Below are 23,557 nucleotides of genomic sequence, written 5' to 3'. Positions count from 1 at the left end.
ACACTACAAGGACGACTTTAGATAGTATATAATCGAGTTTGAGACTGGTTTAAGTTTAAGGAATAATATCTGTTATAGGTTCGGATCAAATTCAAGTTTCACATACTGGATATCTGTTATCCAAAATAATTTATGTAAACATTTATTTAAATATAAATATGTTTTTTAAATAATATTTATAAATTTTATTTGAAATAAAATCAAATTTAAATATTTTAAGAAATTATTAAATTTCTAAAATATAAATTATTAATAAAAAAATAAATTTGTATATAAATTATTAACTAAAATATAGAAAATTAAATAGGTTTTGGTATTTTTCGAATAATGATAATTGAATTTGGGACTCATTCTGGTAGTTGATAATAAATTTTAATCGAGTTCGGGATAGATTTGGATTTTAAGAATATTAATCAGATTTAGATTCGGATAGTATGATTTTCGCAAGTACCCTACCCGTTACCATTCCTATTTCCTACTTGAAATAAATTTGCCTTTGAACTTTAAAGTGTTAAGAATAAAAAACTTTATCAGAAAAGTACCTCATATAGCCTTTATAGATAGTATCAATAAGATGGACCTAAATAAAATAGATTTGAGGAGCTTAATGTTTTCTTTTGTATTTGCGTGAATATCTTGACAAATAAAATAAACAAAAACAATAAGTATTAAAGAGTTAAATAGATCTTTAACTTCCATCAATCCCATGATTTGAGTTTTTTCGATCTTTGTTATTATACCTTGGATTTTTTTTTCGTCAGCTACTATTGAAATCTTTATGGATCATATTTGTTATTTCCTTTTACATGTTTCTTTAAACTTTTCATCTCTAATTATAACTAGAGAAAATTTAATCAAAACTTCTATTTTTTATCATTCGACATTAGTTTCCTCAATTTCGAGTTGAGTTTCATATGCAAGTTGCTCTTGCATTTTTTCCCCTTCCACTAATAGATGTTTAGGTTGGGTGTCCTTGCACTCGGCTATAAATCCATATTGGGCTTGAATTATGGTTGGAAAGACCCTCCCATCATATCCATACCCACCTGTTTCCTGATAGTCGCTATTCCATTAATGCCTTTTGTACCTAATAGGTTCCAAGTCATCCTCCTCCAAATTTTCTTCATAAACACATTGTCGACGGTTGATATCCACCTCTTCTTCTATATATTTCATAGCATGGATGTCCATAGAGCCTTTTTGGCCTGTTGTTATCTTCCTTCTCCAAGACTTTCTCGTAAACATTTTATCTACATGCAAAAAAAGGTCTATTGATAGGGTCATCATGAGCTATCTTTATTGTTGGCCTTTTATCATCATACTGATCCCTATTTATATCGATCACCAAAGCATCAAGAAAATCTATATTTTCTTCAAAGCATCTCTCGATATGCTTGGATTTGAGATCCGTTTGTTGCTCTAAACGTTGATCCAATCATTGCAACTTTGTCCTCATGATAAAGGGCTTTAGCTTCCCCATCAACGTCGCGAGAACTATTATAATCGCCTTCATGAAGGTAAGCCATATCGATTGAGGCGATTTCCCTTACTCTAACACCACCTGATGTTGTGTGAAACTTAATAAGACAACACACTCACACACAAATAAGTGAAAACTTGAGAGAAATCTTATGCTGGAAATTTTGTATTGAATTTTAATTTGAAATATATACCTTTAGTAGTATTTATAGAGATTTTAGACTCCCAAATCTAATAGGAACATAAATATACACGCATAAGTGAAAATTTAAGAGAAATTCTATGCTGGAAATTTTGTTAATTAAATTTTGATTTGAAATACATAGCTTTAGGAGTGTTTATAAAGTTTTTAGACTCTCAACCCTAATAAGAATATAAATCTACTTATTAGGAAACTAAATTAAACCTAAATACAATAGGAAGATATAAAGCAGGAAACTAATCTCTACACCTAATCAAAATAGGAAAATAAAAACAAATCATAATTAAAATAGGAAAACACCTAAGAAACTAAATCTGCAGCCGTCTCTTATCAAAATAGGAAATACAGTGTACCTTGGATTGCTTGTAAAAGAAATCTGGATTGAAAAATCCTGCGTCGTGTTGCTGGACGGAGGACTACACGGCTTAGGCCGTGTACTATTCTGCCAAGACACCCAAACAGTATTGTGTAACGAATCAATTTTATATATTTTAATTAATAATTTATATGAAATATTTTTTTTTATTAATAATATATATTTTAATATTTTAATAATATTTGTTTTAATTATAATATATAAAATATTTATAAAAATTATTATAAAAAATATATATTTTCTATTTAATTAAATTTTTTATTTAAATATATTTCTTATATAACTAAATATTTTAAAATACCTAATTTATTGCCATTTCATCCCATGGCACAGGGGCATGTAGCCACCCTTTTTTAAGGCCCGAGTCGCCCGACACTTGTAGCAACCTAAGTGGCGTGTAAAATATATCGCGCATGATCAATATGTAGAGTAAGAGCGGCCATATTTATAGATTTGCTGTATACCCAAGGGCCCCGGAAGAAGGGACGGCAAGATATCACGGTCTCACCTTGTGGATGTAAGGAAGACACATGGCCCGGCCATGTTCGAGGAACAATGAATGCCAAAGGTTACCCAGCCAAGTTACACGACCGTATATCTACTTGTGTGCTGTGATCTTGCTTCAAAAAATCACACGGTCTGGGCGTGTAAAACCCCATCACCGTGTTCACATCATTGTTATCCACAAGATCACACGACCTACCCGTGTAAAGCTTCACGGCCATGGTGACGTCATGTGATACAAAGCATTATTGTCCAGAATGGTATTTTTATTTTTACTCTGTTTCTACGTGGACTTTTATTTTTTTGATTTCACTTATCCTTTTCAACTTATACACGTTTAAAATTATTATCATTTAAAATAAATAAATAAATAAAATAAAGGAAAGTGAAAGTGAGACCGTCGATGGGAAGTCAGTCCCTGGTTGTCTCTTTAAAATCAGCCAGTCAATAATCCTACATCCGACACTCCACTTTCCAGGCCTGAGCAAAACCCCATGACTCCAGCTCACTGTTCTTAAGCCACAACCGCCCTCGCCACCGTCACTGTCACCACCGCAACGCACGACATTTACACTGTTGGCCTGGTCAATCTCATCATCAATTTCTGTGATCGCACATGGGCGAGCAAACCCAACACCATCCACAACCCCTTCCTCAACTCCAACCCCAACCCCAACCCCGGCCGCAGCCCCAATCCCAATCCCAATCCCAAATCCAAGCCCAGGTACAAACGCAGCCGCAGCCCCACCATGACGCTATCACTTCCTCTACCGCCACCACTGAATTAATCAGTATTCCTCGGCAAACCATCTCTCCTCCAGCCAAAATTCCCCCTTCGCGGCCTCGCAAAGTCCGTAAACTCTCTCCCGAGGATGCTGCAACCACCGGTAACGACACCAATTCTTCGCAAATAACCGCCACCACCAGCGATCCCCCCCAAACCACAGCGAAATCCGCCAAAATCAAAGCCACCCAACAGCGAGCCCTTGCCGTCGTACCCCAGCGCATCATTGCGAGATCGTTGTCCTGCGAAGGCGAGGTGGAGAACGCGATTCGCCATCTTCGCAACATCGATCCACTTCTCGCCTCTTTAATCGACCTTCACCCTCCCCCTACCTTCGATTCTTTCCACACTCCTTTTCTTGCCTTGACTCGAAGCATTATCTACCAGCAGCTCGCATTTAAAGCTGGTACTTCAATCTACACTCGCTTTATTGCTCTGTGTGGGGGAGAGGCCGATGTCCTCCCGGAGACAGTACTTGCTTTGACACCCCAACAACTGCGACAAATTGGGGTTTCGGGGCGTAAAGCTAGTTATCTTCATGATCTTGCTAGAAAGTATCACAATGGGATATTGTCCGATTCCGCAATTGTAAATATGGATGATAAGTCCCTTTTCACTATGCTTACTATGGTTAATGGGATTGGTTCTTGGTCAGTGCATATGTTTATGATTTTTTCGCTGCATAGACCTGATGTGTTGCCCATTAACGATCTTGGGGTGCGCAAAGGGGTGCAGTTGCTGTACAATTTGGAAGAATTGCCCCGTCCGTCGCAGATGGATCAATTGTGCGAGAAATGGAGGCCGTACAGGTCAGTGGCGTCTTGGTATCTTTGGAGATTTGTGGAGGCAAAGGGGTCTCCTTCAAGTGCTGTGGCAGTGGCAACTGGTGCTAGTATGACACAGCAACAACAGGAGGAACAGCAGCACCAGCAGCACCAGCAGCAACCACAGCTTCTTGACCCAATTAATAGCATTCTCAACCTCGGGTATGTATAATCTTCTCCACTTTTATTCCTAGTTTGTTCCAGGTCGTTTATTTTCCTTTCTGTTTTATCTTGTTTTGTACTCTCTTATCTTTTCATCATAAATTGTTCATTTTCATTTGGTTTAAGTACGCCACAGTTTTCGGCTTTAAACTTTCTCATACTGTTTGTGATTTGTGTTTGCTTGTTGTTGGTATAGTTTCACTATACCTATCCAGTGTGGTTAGACCTTGCAAGACTATCTGTGATTGTAGAGTGTGATTTCAGTTCTAACTTATAAAGTTCTGTTAATTGCTGAATGGGGGTAGTTGTGTTCTTGTCTAGGAATAGGGAAAATGTGCCTCACAAGACTCTGGTTTTGAACAATTGTTCTTTAGGAAAGTTAAGTTCTTGTTTCAAGAGTTCAACACATTATTCAACATTTGAGCTTCCTATGTCAAGACAGTGTAGCTTCTTGTTCCACTTGAAAAGAATAACTGCAGCCTTTAACATGTGAAACACATCCCAGTGCTTGATGAGAAAGAATCCAACACTTATGTTGGGAAAGAGCAGAAGAAAACAATAAACAAATAAAATTACACTTTCCTATTGAAGAAAAGAAGATAAGGATCCAGGATATGGATATGTATTAGATTGACATGTCTTGTCTCTGTGTTTACACTGAAACAAAAGGAAAACTTTTAGCCCTTAACAGGGTTCACTTTCTAATTAGAGAAGCCGAAAAATCTGGGTGTGCACACTTGACATGTATTTAACTGTGGCATTGAACTTATGATATTAATCTATGGCCATATGTTCGTGCCATATATACAGGAAGGAAAGAAATGCCTTCATGACTGAAAGAAACACATTCAAGAGTATTTAGCATGCTTTAGTCTTAAGAATAGGATGGATAGACCAAGGTTGTTAGAATGGGAATCCTTTCTTTAACCAGGGAAGAGGAGAGACTCTCCTCAAGTACTGAGAATTGTAAGATTTTACAAACTTGAGAAATTAATCATTAGTGATACAGGTATGTTCATGAATGATGCATCTTAAATTATAAAATCTTTTAGAAAGAAATAGATTAAGATTTACAATTTTGCATACATAACCATTAAGCTTGTTAACTAGGACTTGCAGTTCAAATTCAAGTGGTACTTGGCAAATTATTTGTCATATATTATGTGAGAATAGAACCTTTTTAGTAATGGTTATCTACCTCTTTGTTAACCTCAATGGTACTTAGATAACTTCATGTTTCTTCCTTTGGCATATTGGGGAAAGTGTGTTCCAATGGTCATTGACCTTTTTGTTGTTATTCTAACCATTTGATCATAAAACATATGAAATAGCAAATGTGGCTGGATGTTTGAAATGAAGTGGCTTAGAGTTAGAGGTTATAGATATTCGCAATCTTATTTATTTTTCTAGAAGCATTTAAGATTACCTTCCTTTCCACCTTGAGAATTCTCTGTTTTTGAACTTTTTTGATCTTCTATTTCAATGCATTGGAAAGACTCATCTAGATAGTATGCCTTTGTCAAGTGATGGATAGCCTACTCTATGAGCTTAGAATTATTTGTTGAGGTTATAGTAAGTGGGACTACATGTAGGACATATTTCTTTGATGTGGAAATCGTCTTTTTGGATATAGTGATGATGTGAACCGAGTTGGTGGGCATGTGTTATGGATGCATTGTGGGACCCCTTGGCAAAGCTAGTTGAATTTTCGAGATTTACTTTCTATTATTATTGGATATTAATTATTGTTTTAATTAAGAGTTATTTCCTTTTCAGAATTGTAATCCCTCTTATATAGGATTGCTATTATTTTAGGACTTCTAATTCTAGTAGAATTCTAATAAATCTTGTGTAAACCTCTCTTATAAAAGGAGTCACTTGAATTAATAAAATTAAGCAGAATTATTTTCAACTAAATTGAGATCTTGACTCTTTCTTCTCTAACGAGTCTAAGGTTAGAGCTTCCTTTTAACGAGCTCATGTTTTTAGCAATAATAGGTCAAGGAACAATTGCTGAAAAAGTGAGCTCGTTAAAAGGGAGCTCTAACCTTAGACTCTTTGCAGAAGAGAGAGTCCAAATCTCAATTTGGTTAAAAATAATTCTGCTTAATCCGATCTTCCATCCTTGATTCAATCTATGCTACTCTTGCTTCAGTCAATGCTTGTGCTTCTTGGAATAGCGCCCTCAATTCTTCTCTCGGATCTATATTGTCCATGACAATCAGCTCTGATACCAAGTTGTTGTGATCTCTCGCCCAAAATCGAGGTAAAGCAAAAGGTTCAGCTTTTGAATCAGATTTTACTATTAATAGGCCCATGATTCGATCCTAGGAGATGGATCATAACTACTTGGTATCAGAGCCTATTCTTGTGATCATAACAAATATTCATCCACAAATAAGCTTTGATACCAAATTGCTGTGATCTCTCGCCCAGGTTTGAGTCACGGGCCTATTCTTTCCTCGACCTATTATTGCTGAAAATGTGAACTCGTTAAAAGAGAGCTCTAACCTTGACCTTAGACTTGTTGGAGAAGAGAAAGTACAACTATCAATTTAGTTGAAAATAATTTTGCTTAATTTTATTAATTCAAGTGACCCCTTTTATAAGAGACGTTTACGCAAGATTTATTTGAATTCTACTAGAATTAGAACTCCTAAAATAAGAGCAATCCCTATATAAGAGGGATTACAATTCTAAAAAGGAAATAACTCTTAATTAAAATAAGAATTAATATCTAATAATAATAGGAAGTAAATCTCAAAAATTTAACTAGCTTTGCCAAGGGGTCCCACAATGAGTTCATAACAGCATGGTGATGATGATAGTTGAATTTTTTGATTGATTAACAATTAGAAAGATTGTGGTGTGAAAGTGAGAAATTAGAACTTTGAAATAGTGATTACTGAAGAGTTATAACAACACAGAAACAGGAGGAAGGTAATTATTTATGCAGGCTAAAGAAGAAAAAGGATCAACTGTTAGAAATTAAAGATAGAATAGGCATAGCAGCCAGCCATAGTTTCTCAAATACTCTCCAAAGAGTTGATTATTCTCCCATTTACCGTATGTATTGGTCAAAAAGCATAAAAATTTGATGACAATACATTCTGTATAGTTTAACCTGCAAGGGGATGACATAAATCCTTAGTAGGCAAGAGTGTTAACACTTGTAGGATTTGGATTCAAGATTCATGATCAAGACTTCGATTTCTTTCTCAATATATCCCTTTTAAGTTGTGTATTGCTTACTTTAATAGTCTAGCATGTTGCCTTGTAAATTTTATGTTAAGTATTACTGAAATATTATTCTTTTGCTACTTAATTTTCTGGTATGTTGTTATTTACTGTTCTATTCTTTTTTCCCCTATGATTTGCAAGCAGATTAACCTCTTTTTTTAATACTGCTTTTTGTAGTTATTCCTTTGCTACTTTGATTAAATTCGGTACTGCTTTTCATAGTTTATACTTTTCTCTCTTTGAAGATTCAATTCATTCTCCCCTCCTCTGGCCTCCCCATCCACACACACACACACACACACACACACACACACAAAAGAAAAAGAGAACAACTTCACAACAAATTTTTACCAATTAAATGAGGATTTAATTGTCACTTCTACCAAATGCTGGACTCACTTTCCTCTGGGTATAAGCTGCTAATTGTAATTTTATGTGAAGGCCATCTTGAGTTACCTTTTGGTCTCTTTTCCATCTGTTAATTGATTTACTGCTTTCTTTCTCCTCAGTGTCCTCTGAGGATATTAGGAGCATGGCATTGAAATGACTATTTAAGTTGCTTAGCAATTCCACATGATGAGTACAATCTCAAATGAGATTATGAAGCATAAAATATGCATCATGGTATACCGTATAGGAAGAATCTATGCTTAAACTTTTCCTTTTTGGAGTGACTTATATATGTCTCATGATGTTTTTATAACATTTTTCCCCCTTTTCCTACCATAATGTCATTTGATGCAGGGCCTGTGCTTGGGGACAATGATTGGGACTTGGGATGAATTAGTTGATAGCCTTTATCAAGCAATCTGTCTGAGAAGTGTTTACAGAGCGGTGCAAATAAGTTACTGGTTACTCATAGTAGGTTGGACGTGCGAATAGTTTAGAGAGAGGTGTATTTTGTCTAGCAAACATGCTTCTAAATTAAATAAGACTACATATGTTGAAGTTCTTTTGTCTTTGTTAAGAGAATGTTTGTTATCAAACTCTTGCAAGACATTATAGAGTTCAAAGAGCTTCGCTGTTTTTGCCTTTATTGTGGTTTGGGGTTTTTGTGCTCTGCATTACAATTTGAATCAGGCTTCTAATGTGACAAGCAATTGAGGCTGTATCAGTGGGGAAATAGGTTTTTGCATTTTGTTACACTATCACACGGATCAGGTTGCATGGGCGAATGTCACTCTCCAACAATTGACAAAAATGGAGGTGGGGAGAGATAAAGAATCGCAAGGAGCCATCTTTAAGTTGTGTTGGAGTGGCAACTTAAGCATGGGGAAGCTTGGCTACTATTCCCAGTTGATTCATGATTAAGTGCTGATACCTGTGTTTTCCTCAGTTGATTCATCGTGGTTTAATTTTTATCAATTTGGTACCTTTGTTTTCTTCCATTAACAAATATGGTTCAAATTGTTATTTACTATTAAATGATGTTAGTGTGGTGTTAATGTGGCAACACATGAGCGACACATTAATGCCACATAAGTGTCATGTGGGTGTTAGGAAAGCACCATGTCCATCGTGTATTGCTACATAAACGTCACATGTTTGTCATATCATCGTTGTTTGATGATAACTAATTGCTTGTACTATATTTGTTAGTGGAGGAAAATATTACAGTTCCTCAAGTGTCAAAATGTGAAATGTGTCAAAGTGTCAAAATGTGAAATGTGTCAAAATGCTAAGCTACATAGTATTTTATTCACTTTTCCCCATTTTTAAATCATCCTTATTCTGGAATAGGAAAAAAGAACTTTTCAAATAATTCAAGGGGCCTGGGGTTGGTTTATTGCCCTGCCGAATTGGATCACTGTAGCCCAAAAATTTCCACCTCTTGCCTTACGGCTGATGATAGATTATGTTTCAACTGTGGAGCTACTGAGCCAGGCTCAAAAATTGCCTCCTTTTCCTGGGAAAGATGAGCTGAGTTCGACTTGGCCGTCGGTTGGTCCTATTCATTGGACCATTATTGTAAAAACTGGACTGGGTTGGCAGTTGGATCGGTTTAATCGATAATTGGATAACTGAGTGGTCTGATTTTAATTAAAAACCATTTTTTATATGAACCAAGGTTGACCCAATCGACATGCTCGGATAACCAATAAACTGGTGAACTCGGTCAAGTCTAAACTCAGTGCACCGTCTTATTAAAAAATGGTTTAATATTTGGTGTCGATGGGACTTGAATTCTAGAATGCATTTGAAAGCTTATTCAAATTAAGTCTTAGATTAGACCTATATATTTTAATATACTATACGCAAATTATTTTTCAATTAATTTAAATTATTTTATATTAATATAAAATAATTAAGAACATGCCACAATTTCAAAGAAAAATAAAGGTTTGTTCATTTTATCAACTTATTTCTTGAAAAATTATTACTTTTAATATATCAAAATTTATTTTCTGTAGAATAAATTTCTTATTATGAAAATTTTATTCTAAGTATTTTTAATATAAAAAATTATTATATAAAATTTAAAATGTTAATTAAATATTTTAAAAAATATTACATATTAAAATTAAATTATTTATAAAAAAATCAAACTAATGATTATAATAATACATTATCATTAATTGAATGAGACTTTTTAATTTTAATATGTAATTACTATTTACTCAATAGTATACCGATTAAATCTTGATTTGATCTAAGTTGAACTTTAAATTCTTAACTCTCTGTCTTCACTAATTCAATAACCGGGTTATATTTGAAAACCTTGGGCCAAACCACTTAAGATCAATTTCTATGGGTTTTGATTTCGATTTCAAGCCATGATTGCTTTCAATTTTGACAGGTTTTAGTTTTGAGTCAGTGAATTGATAAGTGATTTAGTATGATTTCAATTTAGTTTCAAATAAATTCTGATTTACAAAAAATAAAAATGAAATTTATATGTTTAGGACAAAATTATTATATATTTTTTATTTTAAAGGAGAGAAGAAAAATGTATTTGTAAATATTGTAAAAAGGAGAAAAAAAAAAATTAAAGGATGTATTTTATAAAATTTGAAATCTATTGTACATATAAAGTTTAATTACAATAAGCAAAAAATTATAAGAATTTATAAATAAAAAATTATATCTAATTTTTTGAATTACAAACAAAAAATATGGAATTGATTTTATTACATAAAGGTAAAAAAATAATACATTAATTTTATTAAAAAGAAAAAAAAAATCCTTGAACTTAATTAGTAGATAATTAGGTTGCTTATTTATTCTCTTGAGTCAAGGAATTAAAATTCAAATAATTCTATACATATATATAAATATTAATTTCTACTTATTCTTCATTAGTTTCTAATATGCCTTTGCTTGTGACATCGCTTATTTGTGCTTTCTATTATATTTTTTTTTTATTGCTATTAACATTTTTTTAAGAAATAAATTATTTAGCCACTTGAATTTTAATATACAGAATAATTTAGTATTTGTAATTTAATGTTTACAATAATTTTATCCATTGATAAAAGAGCTAAATTGTTTTATATATTAAAATTATAGGGATTAAAGCGTAATATAATGTAAAATTTAGAGATCAAATAATTAATTTTTAAAAATTCAGAGACTAAAAAGTAATGTAGTGTAAAATTTAAAAATTAAATAATTAATTTTTTAAAATTTATGAATTAAAGTATAATATAAGACAAAATTCATAAACTAAATTATAAATTTTCCTACGTGAATTGACCATCCACCAATGTTAAAGAAGATCGAGTTGTTTGTTGAACAATTTGCACAATGACTTTAAATATAATAAAATTGGATAAATATTTTTAAATAATTAAGTATTTTTTTTCATATAACCAAACGATTCCATTAATTCAAAAGCATTTTTATGCTATTTTAAAATTGTTACAATATTTAGAACTTCAATAAAAATTATGTGTGAAGTTGGTAAACATGAGAAAGTGTAAGTGTTAAATCATTAAAAACTTGCAAAACATTATAATTTTTTTTTTACATAAATTTCAATTATTGTGGTCACAAGAAAAATCAAGAAATGAGATTCAACAAAGAAAACATAATAAACTTATATGACAATAAGTTTGATTTAACATTTTATGGGTAGAATTTAACATTATGAAGGCGTTTTTAGCAAGTTTCTTAAGATACATAATACACAATTAACACATTGTTTGCAATTTTTAGAAAATTATTTGGTTGGTTAACTATTTAGAAAATGCAAGCATGTCAAATATTGAGTGTATCAGATATGCACTTTTTGACTTCTGGCAAACGGTTGTAGGAAATTAACTATACTGAACGTCATTTCGTCAAAATTTCATACAGATCGAACAGTAAATAGAAATTGTATTGATTGGTAAAAAGTTGAATAAAAAATTTGAAAATTAAATTTAAGGCTTAAAAAATTAAAAGATGGATAAAATAAAAATAAATAGACTGTTGGAATACGTTGTTGTTGTTGAATTAGTTGGAGTTTTTCCATTGCATAGCAGAAAGTATTTATAGCTGCACCTGATGTCTCTGGAAGCATTTAGAACCATCACACTTTCACATTTTACACGTTCAGCAGTTTTATATAGTTACCATCCATCACCTATAGTTACCTTTAACTTCTCTTATGCAGATGAAATTTTAACTTTGCATTACTTAATAACTTTCTATCACTTCTAATTAATATTAATTTTCAATAAATAATCACTAAAAATATCCAGTAAAAAAATTAATTAGACCTCATAATTAAATTAATGCAATAAAATTAATTAAATTAATTTTGTAAAAAACTAATTTAATTAATCATAAGACTGAACACAAAAATTTACATCTTTGGTGTAAACACACATAACAAGTACATATAACATGAAAAATATATCTCATAATATTTGTTGAAATATTTGTATTTGCATGATTATATCAAAACCAATAGAATTTTTTTTCACTGATAAATATTCATCTAAATTATTTTTTTTATTAACCTATAAATAGTTTAAGTAATATGTCTATTATTAAAATTTAAAAGCTAATATTCTTTATTGAATAAAAAAAGTTATTATCCACCCAATTACAAGTTATTTCCACGTATAAATTAATCTTTCAATGATGGGACCAAATATAAGAACAATGAGAAAACTTTTGCCTTAGTTAACCCACCAAAACATTGAACTAAATATTCTTTTTAAAATATTCCTTAGAATCCTTTTAATTTTAGGGTTTAAATCATTTTGACAAAAATTTTGAAATTATAATTTTTCTTGAATGAAAAACAAAGAGGTGTTCTATGAATACCAACATGGCAAGTTCTTTCTTCATCATATTGTTGGAATATTTGAAAGTTGTGGTAGTTGCAAAGAGATAAATTGATTAATATGCTTTTATTTGGTTTTGGTGTCAATCGTTATCTTAGACAGATATTTATTTTGAAGCTATCGCATAAAATTCTCATAGCTGTCTTATTCCTCAACTTCAAAAATTTATCCGTACTAATTGCATTTTACTTTCATTTCATTATTTAGATGATGATAATAAAATGAACATTAAAGATATCAACTTTTAGGATTTCTCTCTTTGTTTCAGTTAAGTTGGAGCTTCGTCTTCATACTCATTCAAGTTGATACGCTCAGTTTCTTGAGTTGATGGGTGAATGAAAGTTAACTTCTGAATAATTCATAGAAAATATTGGCTTCCATAGGGTGAAAGTTAAAGTCAAAAGGAATATTGGATTTTTTTAATTTTTCATTTGTCATTGTCATTTGTATGGCACATTAAAGAATATTCACTTGACATTTTTCTTAAAATGAAAAAAAAAATAATTGAGGCAGAGAGTGTTGAGGTAGTGGGTGTTAAATAGGTTTTGAGGCATGATTAATCACTATCTTTAAGGTATTAATTGACCCCACTAGATTGTTGTAAGGTTATGGTAATATACTTTCAAGATACAATAAAGTCTGAAATCTGTAGACAACAATTTCTGAAAACTTTCCTTAAGAACTTTTTGTACAAATTAGATTTAGAGAGACTAGAAGAGAAAAAGAAGAAGATGATAGATGTAATATATAACATTTGAACAACTCATCCATATTTATAGAGAATGAAAAGTCATAGCACATTTTTCTAAATAAATATATCTGTCTATTTCCAACAAAAACTACTGTTTATTTTTAATCGACACATCTTCTAACAGATGTGACTATATTCATTTACTAACAGATACATCTGTTATGATACTTCTCATAATAGTCGTAATTGTTTGCATTTAATAAATATGTTTATTTATTAATGGATACATTTACTTGTTAACAAATGAGATATTATTTTATTTCACATATATACGTGCCAAGTGCTATAATAAAATATTATACATTTATTTAAATATATATAATTCTATATATTTCATTTTTTTTTACTTCTTCCTTTTCTTATATTTTAACAATGTAGGAATTATTTCTCTCTCTATTATCTAACATATAAGCTATTTATAACAATCCCCCACTTCGCTTATATTGTAGAATCCCATTATTTCATGCATAATGAAGAATATCTTTTGATTTAAACTTTTACTTAGTGTAAGTATTTCAAACTTTTAAAAAAATCATGGTGGCCTTAGCGTAAACTTAGATTCCTATTAAATAGAATCGAAAATACTACAGACATGAACCAATTAGTTCGAATTAAAAGTTCATCAAAATTTCAACACAAATATGGCCTTTTGCTATCTCCTATTTCATGAACATCAACAAAAGTTATTCTAACTTTTTGTTGAAGCAGCACCATTTTCTATATTCATATAGGTAAAGTTTCATTTGTATAAATATTAAACTTCATTGAGAGTATAAATACTCATCCTCATTCTATTAAGTTAGTACATTAAATACTTAATTATAACATTTACTAATGTTTTATCGCTATTCTTTAAATTTATTTAGTAATAATACTATAAAGTAGGTTTCCCATCATTAGTAAATTTAATGAAATTTTTTTAATTATAAATCAAACACATGTACTTATAATCATAACTCTCGAGAGATCTTTTATTAAAAAATCTGCTAGATTATTACAGGATTTAACATAAATATGGTGATAACACAAGCAGAGACCAATTGTCTCAAATATTATTGTCTATCATAATGTAAAGAAGTAGATGGCATCGGTTGTGGCCATAACTTAATATTCAGTAATAAGTTTCTTAGCCATTTTATTTCTTTACCTGCAGCTACCAAAGCTATAAACTCGGATTCCATTGCAGAATATGTTATAGAAATTTGTTTCTTTGATGTCTAAGAAACAGCACCTCCACCCAAGGTGAACACCCAACTAAAAGTTGACTTATCATCCTTAGCACTAGTTATCCAACTAGCATCTGTATGACCCTAAGATCTCTACTATATTTACTTCACTAGTTTACTATATAATCATATGTTTATAACATGAATGATATACATAATTCGCAGTCTAGATGACTACCTTATTTGTAGAAATAGATTACTCCACAACTTGTTTAAAATGAGAGCCTCCAAAATTAAGAACCAAGCCAAACTTGGACACACACAAATGCACACTCATTTGTGTTTTTGTCACTCCTTGCAAATGACTTGTAAGGCTCTTATATTTATTACTAAAAGTGTACCAACCTTTTGGCCAACAAATTCATCTCTTCATCCATGTAACTATTAAAAAGAATTGCATCTCTTCATTCAGTTACATCTTTTGGCCTATGGACATAAATCTTTGTATGGATATAACTCTTTATATAGTTTTAACACAATTGGAATTTTATTAGAGAATATTTTATAGTTTATAGTTTTTTTTTTATATATAAAAAAACCCTTAAAATTTATTTCCCAGTTTGAATACTAGGGTTCGTGGTATATCTTGATAATTTATATATTACAAAAGCAATATCAGGTTTATTATAATGCATAGCATACATTAAACTACCAATAGCACTAGCATACTCAATTTGAGTAATTACTCTACCAATATTTTTAGTCAATTTGCAATAAATATCATATAAAGTATTTGCTTCCCTTAATATAACAAGATTGTAAAAGAGCAAAACCTTCACTGTGTTTCTGCTGGGTAGTTTAGGTAGATCCCTCCAAGATAATAGCCCAAATAAAATTCTAGACAACAATTTTAGAATGCTCCCAAGAATGAATTAAAATAATAATAATAATAATATTGATTGTAGAAAGAAATGAAAAGAAGAGATAAAAGAGAAAAGTTAATAGATTTTTATTCAAAACTGTTATTTATACAGCATTAGCATCTATATCTCTTCAAACATATACAATAGTTCTCTTTGTATTTATTAGAATAATTGCATCTGTTCACTTACACTTTTTAGAATAAATATAACGATTCACTTTATATCTCTTAAAACAATTACATTTTTTCACTTATATCTTTTATAACAAATAAAACCATCTACTTTGTATCTCTTAGAATAATTACATTTGTTCTCTTATACCTTTAGAACATATACAACAGTTTACTTTGTATCTCTTAGAATAATTATATCTATTACTTATACTTTTTATAGCAGATATAGCCGTTCACTTTGTATCTCTTAGAATAATTATATCTATTCACTTACATTTTTTAGAGCAAATACAATTATTGATAATAAATGGTTCGTTTTGATGTTTTTTAATAAACAGACATAACTCTTTCAATATTAGACAACTTTTCCTATCACTAACAATTTCTAACAATATCCCCTACTTTGTTAGTAATAAATACAATCAATATAAATTAAAATTTATACATACAAAAGGCATCTTTCAACTTGTACACATAAATCTTATCAATTTTTTTAACACATTCACTGTGAGCTTTAGCACCATATATAGCCTTGTATTTTTCTCAATTATAAGCATATCATCGATAAAAAGACAAATTATCACGCTAAAAACTTATTCAATGTGCAAGTGTTTCTGAATCTATTTAAGAGAAAAGTCTTATATTGTATGCAATAATTTCTTCTTATAAACATTTAAACTAGGAGTAAGTTTTGCTATTATCTCTCCTACTCGCAATAATCCAGGAACTACCACTTTTAAATCCTTAAGCTTTTAAACAAAGATATGTAATTCATGGACTTTATCCATAACAGACACATTATCAACCATTAGGAATTCAAAATGTTTCATAATGAGAAATTATCCACATCTTTTTTTTTCCTATGTTGTATTTGAACTTTAGCGAATTTCAGATTTCCTTTGGATATTTGACTGAGGTAAACAGATCATACAGTTTTTCTGATAAGTTGTTAAGAATATGACATTTTCACAACAATTCATCTTCTTCACATTTTTTCTTTCAATCTGCTTTCACCTTTTTAGTGAATATAATTTGTTTCTTTAAAATGATCCAGTTTCATGAACTCTTAATTCATCATAGAAATAACCTTTGACTCTATTGTGATTAATACCTTAAAATTGTTGAGGCAATTGGTGTTGAATAGGCTTTGAGGCGTGATGAATCACTATCTTTAAGGTATTAAGATTGTTGTAAGGTTATGACAATATACCTCTAATATACAACAAAGCCTAAAATTTACATATAGCAATTTCTGAAGATTTTCCTTAAGAACCTTTTATATGAACTGGATTTAGAGAGACTAGAAAAGAAGAAGAAGAAGAAGAAGAAGAAGTTAGTAAGAAGAAAAAAAGAAGAAGAAAGATGTAGTATATATAATTTGAACAACTCATCCATGTTTATATAGAATAAAAAGTCATGGCATCTTTTTTAGACAGACACATTTATCTATTTCCAACAGACACGGTTATTTGTTTTTAATCGACACATTTTCTAATAGAGGTGACTATATAAATTTATTAACAGATACATCTGTTATCACACTTCTCTTAACAGTCGTAACTATTTGTGTGTAATAGATATGTCTGATCATTAACAGACACATTTACTTATTAACAAATATATCTGTTTATAATTTATATATGAAAACTAAAATAAGATATTATTTTATTTTATACACATACATGCCAAGTGCTATCATAGAATAATATATATTTATTTAAAATATATGATTTTATATATTTCATTTTCTTTTCACTTCTTCCCTTTCTTGTATTTTAACAATGTGAGAATTATTTTTTTCTCTATTATCTAACATACAAGCTATTTATAACAGAGAGAATTTAGGGTGTTGGAGAATAAAAAACTATTAGGAGAGTAAAAAATAGTTGAGAAAATAGAGAGAATTGAGAGTGTTTTAGAAATGAAAATAAGCGCATTTGTTAAAAAAAATGCTTAAAATATCATAATTTTTACTTTTATTGGTAAAAAAAATTATAAACTTTAACTTTTACAAATAATTTTAAAAATAAAAAAATTTAAAACACAAATCAGCAACAGTCAAATGAACATTGTTGGGCAGTGATTTTAAGGCAAAGGTGCATTTGGATGCTCCATAATATCGCATTTATTACGTGTCACGTGTTTTTTTTTTAATTTTTTAAAAATAAAATCGAATTGAATTGAATCAACAAATTAAATAATCAGTTCTGATTTAATTAAGAGTTGAAAAAAGAGACCAACCTTCTAGTACCAATTTTAGAAATCATTGATCTATTTTAAACCCAATTTTAATAAAATCTATTTTGATCTAACTTTAAATTCGCCATATAATGGTTGTAGGCCAAATGAAGTGTACCTGATTCAGTACACTTTAGATTCTACTAGGATTCCAAACTAGTGCTAGTAACCAGAGGATTAACTACTCATAATGTAAGAGTAGTAAGAAAAGCCTATGACCTTCATCTAAATAGTGTTATAGTGTCTTGGTTGACTCAGTACCATGATTGTGTCCTTTAGTTTTTATTACTTATTGTTAGATCTGGTGCTATATGTTTGCTAACTTGTCACCCCTCACCCCTCTATAAGGCATGACATGATCCCGTAGAATACCTAATGAACTACTGAACGTCACCTACAGATAACTCATTAAGTATCCTACAAGGAATTTTAAAACCATTTTCTTATATTTTGAAAGTGCTAAGCATTTTGGTAGGAATTAAAATCATTTATTCGAAGTTTTCGATCTTGCATTAGTACATAGCCTAACCCATTGTGAGAAGCATCGCTGTAAACTGTATATTCTTTACCCGATGTAGGTAAAGTTAGGACTGGAGCCTCAATCAAACACCTCTTCAATTCATCAAAACTCTGTTGGTATTTATCCGTCCACTGAAATTTCACATCTTTCCTAAGCAGCTTGGTCAATGGAGATGCTAACATGGAGAACCCTTTCACAAAACAGCCATAGTATCCAGCTAACCCTAGAAAATTGCGAATCTCCGTGATATTTTTGGGTGGCCTCCAATTAAAGATAGCTTCTATCTTGCTAGGATCTATCTTAATACCTTCTGCTGATACTATGTGCCCCAAAAAGTATATCTCCTTCGGTCAAAATTCACACTTCGATAATTTGGCATATAGCTGTTTCTCCCTCAAAGTTTGCAGTACAATTCGCAGATGTCTATCATGCTCTTCTGCATTCCTCGAATAAACCAATATATCATCCATAAACACGACTACAAACTGGTCAAGGTATGGTCTGAAGATAGTGTTCATTAGATCCATAAAAGCAGCCGGAGCATTAGTTAACCCGAATGGCATGACCAAGAACTCATAATGGCCATAGCGGGTTCTGAAGGCAGTTTTAGAAATACTTTGCTCTTGTAGTTTTAGCTAATAATAATCTGATTTCAGGTCAATTTTTGAGAACATAGCTGCACCCCTCAATTGATCAAATAAGTCATCAATGCAGGGTAATGGGTATCTGTTCTTTATTGTCACCTTATTCAACTGTCGATAGTCAATGCATAACTGGAGAGTTCCATCCTTCTTCTTTCCAAACAACACTAGCGCTTCCCAAGGTGACACACTAGGGCGGATAAAGCCCTTGTCAAGCAGCTCTTGCAACTGCACTTTCAACTCTTTTAATTTTGCAGGTGCCATTCTATATGGTGTTATGGAGATTGGGTCCACACCAGGCATAACATCAATCTCAAACTGTACTTCTCTTTCTAGAGGTAATCCTGGCAATTCATCAGGAAATACACCCAAAAAGTCAAATACCGTAGGGATGTCCCTCAATGCTGGACTACCCACTTGGGTGTCTATCACATGTGCCAAGTGCGCCTCACACCCCTTCCTAATCATTTTTCTGGCCAGTGCAGCTGAAATGATGTTTGATGGCAATAACTGCCTCTTCCCATGTATTACTACATCACCATACTGAGGGAGACCAAAAGTGATCTTGATCTGATCCAATTATGGCATGATGCCTGGCTAACCAATCCATGCCCAAGATAATGTCATAATCTCTGAAGGGCATTTCAATCAAATTAGACAGAAAAGTGTGTCCTTGGATCACCAGAGGACAATCCCTATGTAGTCTATTTACCCTGACCTCCTGGCCTAATGGACTAGTTACTAGCACATCATAGTCCATTGGTACATACTGAATAGCAGTAGAACACATCACACTGGCACTGACATATGAATATGTGGAGCCATGATCAAACAACACATATACATCTTGGTCAAGGATGGAGAAAATACCAGCTACTACGTCTGACGTTTAAGCTTCCTCCGTCTGACGCATTGTATACACTCTGACTGATGCGCCACTGGGTACTGGCTGGTTAACAGTACTTTGACTTCCAGGAGTGTTACCAGGACCCCTACCTCTGCCTCTACCTCTACCAGCTGGCTGTGACCCTCTAGGTGCAGAGACTTGGGTTGATCCCTCAGATGTAGCAGAAGGTCCAAATAGGCGCGGACTAGTACAATCCTTGGCGAAATGCTCGCTCCCTCCACAGTTAAAACATGCACCTGTGGCCTTGAAACAAACCCCACCGTGTGTTCTACTAAAAGTTTTACACTGCCATACTGATAGAGCTCCTCGGGGTGCTTGCTGGGTCTGCTGACCAGACCAGGGTGATCTTTGGCCAGAGAATTTGCCTCTGCTAGATCTACGAGAGCTAGATCCTCTAGACTGTTTTCTCTTTCCTGAACCACTTTCAGGTGCTTGTCCAGTAGTCTTTTCAGTCTTCTCTTTCTCTGGTGTACCCTTCTTCACTGCCCCTTTTGATTATATTCTTTCCAATTCCAGGGCCTGTGAAATCAGCTCAGAAAAATTCTGATGTCTGAATCCCACAACTTGCATTCTTAAGCTAGGCCTCAATCCAGCTTCAAACCTCTTACACCTATCTCTGGGGGTTGAGACTAAGCTTCCAGCATGGTGGCTTAGCCTTGAAAAGTCTCGCTCATACTCTGCTATTATTCTGTCCCCTTGCTTCAGACTCAAGAATTCTTGCAATTTCATATCTACATAAGCATCAGGAACCCATTTCTGCCTGAATTCCCTCAGTAAGTCTGTCCATGTCAGCACAGGTGGCTTAACCAGGCTGTGGGGGATGGTCTTCCACCATTCATATGCATCCCCTTGCAGAAGAGATACTGAATATTCAAATTTTAATTCTTCAGCACACTGTAGTTTTCTGAATACCATTTCCATTCTTTCTAGCCACTGTTCAGCCTCCAGTGGATCCACAGTATCCTTAAACTCGGTGGCCCCAAATTTCATTAATTTTTTATATTGCCGAGCTGAGGACTGTGGTTGTGCTATGGGTGCTTGCATCTGAGCTTGAGGTGGCACATTTCCTGCCATTTGTTAGAAAAACGCAGCCATCTGCTGTAAAAACTGAGTAGGAAATTACGGTGCTAGAGTAGTAGCTGGAGTGGCTGACCCACTCACGTTCTGGAGTGCTGGGGCTTTCCCTTGAACCTCAATCTCAATAGATTGTTCCACGGAATGATCTCCCTCTTCCATTTCATTTCTCAAAAATTTTTATTTCCTGAGATCAAACACAAGGAGGTTGACCTCCATTAGTGCATATTCATGATGTAAATATGTCATATGTATTAATTAAAGACACTTGAGCAGTTATACTTATCAAAGAAATATTCACGCACATAGTCAAAATTTATTGCAAAACCATGCTTTAATTGTCATACCTTATCCCTCTGTAAGGCATAACATGATCCCGTAGAATACCTAATGAACTACCGAACTTCACCTACCGATAATTCATTAAGTACACTACAAGGGATTTTAAAACTATTTTCTTGCATTTTGGAAGTGGTGAGCATTTTGATAGGAATTAAAATCATTTATTCAAAGCTTATAAACTAGTAAGAATTTTTGTCCATTTTAGTTTTACAGTAAATTTTATAAAAATTGTCACGACCCAACCTATATGCCGGACCGGCACTAGGACCTGGGCCAGCCTAAAGCCCCCGAGGCCCGTAGTAAGCCTAACTGTTCATTAACCCAACTCTAAGGCCCATTTGGGCCCAGTATCAAGAAAACAAACGGACAGAGTCCGGCCATAAAATGGACTTTCCAACGGGGAGTTTTCGACTCACCCGACCTGTAAACACAATAAATACTCAATTGGGGAGCTCAGCTCACCCTCCACATACTCATATCCTCATAATAATAAATGGGAGCTCAGCTCCCTCATCCAATCCATCAAACATGCATATCATTATACGTTTACAGGTCCAACATGATAATAATATTACAGACCATAATCAATAAATACTTCTAACACATGCGGAAATTCTAGGAGTAAATAAAATTACACAAATATTGATAAACAACCTGCGAAGTAGAAAAGCAGGTTAACCCAGAATAAAATATCCTCCTGTGGCCTGTAAAAATTTTTGAACAGGAGTGAGCGTTCGACTCAGAGAGTAAAATATCAATTTTAACCATAATCTCTATAACTATCTAAAACTAATGCACCCTGTAGAGTGAAATGCAACATCAACAACATTTTCACATCATAACATCAAAAAGGTAAATTTGGAGCACTCACGCACCCTGTAACATCAATCATAATATATGGGAGCTGATCTCCTATCTGACTCTCTTAAATCCAACTTTGGTGCCGTGAAGAACTCAGCTCGGTCTTCCAGTTAATAACCTATTCGAGGGTCCCTGCGTAGTACTCAAGCCGTGACTACCGCTCGAAGGATCGGGTCCCTGCGAAGAACTCTTTCCGTGACTTCCAGTGCTATCTATAGTCCACACCACATCACTCTCAAGACAACGCACGCTCACTTCTACAAATTAACGCAACAACATTCATGTCACTTTATCAGTTATCAATGCAACATAAATCGTGCCTAGAGTTTAACTACATAATTATATGCATATAAGTGATGCATGGGCATGCTGACATATAATAATATCGAAATTACAATTAAAATTAATATTTTACTCACAGACTTGACGGCAATCACTGTGGCGGCTGGGAGAAGGAAGAAGGCTGTCCCGGCTCACCTGACAATTATATTACAATTATTTAATACAAATGACTCAATACAAATCAAGAAAAGACCCAATACGTCCTAAGTCGTGCCGAAAATCCGGCAGAGTCTCCCCTATACCTAGGACCTACCCAACCTGCAAAAGGGCTCAAAACACACTTCTATATCCACAATCCATATATCCACAACTCAATCACATCACACAGCCCCTCCTGGGCCCATCAAATCAATCATTCATCACAATATGTAAAATTTCAATTTAGTCCTTATAATTGATCATTTTTGCAAAAACTGCTCAAATAAGCTCTAAAAATTATAAAACTCTGCCCCGCGGTCCTTAGAAATATTACTAAGCTATTGCAAAAAGAATCGTAATTTTCAAAGCTACCACGAATATTTTATGGATTTTCAATCCTATTTAAGCACTAGAAAATTACGAAAAAGCAAGGTTCGAGTTTACCTTTGCCGATTCCGACTTCGGGAACGCGCTCGGGATGCCTGACAATGGTGGGGTAGCCAAAATCTCGATCCAATTCAGAGACTTTTCCGGTAGCTAGTGCTTCGGCGGAAATTCACGCATCCAGGACAACTGTCGAATTTCCGCGAATTGAGGATACCTACACGAAGCCCAATAATAATATATAAAAAATCAG

At 32.9% G+C, this 23,557-nt stretch overlaps 1 protein-coding gene and 1 pseudogene across 1 annotated transcript; both read left to right on the top strand.

Annotated features, from left to right (window-relative positions):
* The first annotated feature begins 2,947 nt into the window (after positions 1 to 2,947).
* On the top strand, positions 2,948 to 8,607 carry LOC110638098 (alkylbase DNA glycosidase-like protein mag2). The gene is made up of 2 exons (XM_058132643.1): positions 2,948 to 4,331; positions 8,316 to 8,607. Exons 1-2 carry the CDS (start codon positions 3,178 to 3,180, stop codon positions 8,335 to 8,337), a joined length of 1,176 nt encoding a protein of 391 aa, XP_057988626.1. The 5' UTR covers positions 2,948 to 3,177; the 3' UTR covers positions 8,338 to 8,607.
* An 809-nt stretch (positions 8,608 to 9,416) lies between these two features.
* The window catches only part of LOC110638111 (uncharacterized), a 29,178-nt pseudogene continuing 15,037 nt past the window's right edge, over positions 9,417 to 23,557 (top strand).

This window comes from Hevea brasiliensis, chromosome 2 (genome assembly GCF_030052815.1).
Source record: "Hevea brasiliensis isolate MT/VB/25A 57/8 chromosome 2, ASM3005281v1, whole genome shotgun sequence".
NCBI lineage: Eukaryota > Viridiplantae > Streptophyta > Magnoliopsida > Malpighiales > Euphorbiaceae > Hevea > Hevea brasiliensis.
Note: the sequence above shows the minus strand (reverse complement) of the source record. Positions and strands in the feature narration are given on the sequence as shown.

What these genes read in the sequence shown, in the direction of transcription:
- LOC110638098 (XM_058132643.1), top strand. Translation starts at nt 3,178, where the DNA reads ATGGGCGAGCAAACCCAACACCATCCACAACCCCTTCCTCAACTCCAA. An exon ending in AATAGCATTCTCAACCTCGG is followed by an intron (nt 4,332 to 8,315) that starts GTATGTATAATC and finishes CATTTGATGCAG; the next exon opens with GGCCTGTGCTTGGGGACAAT.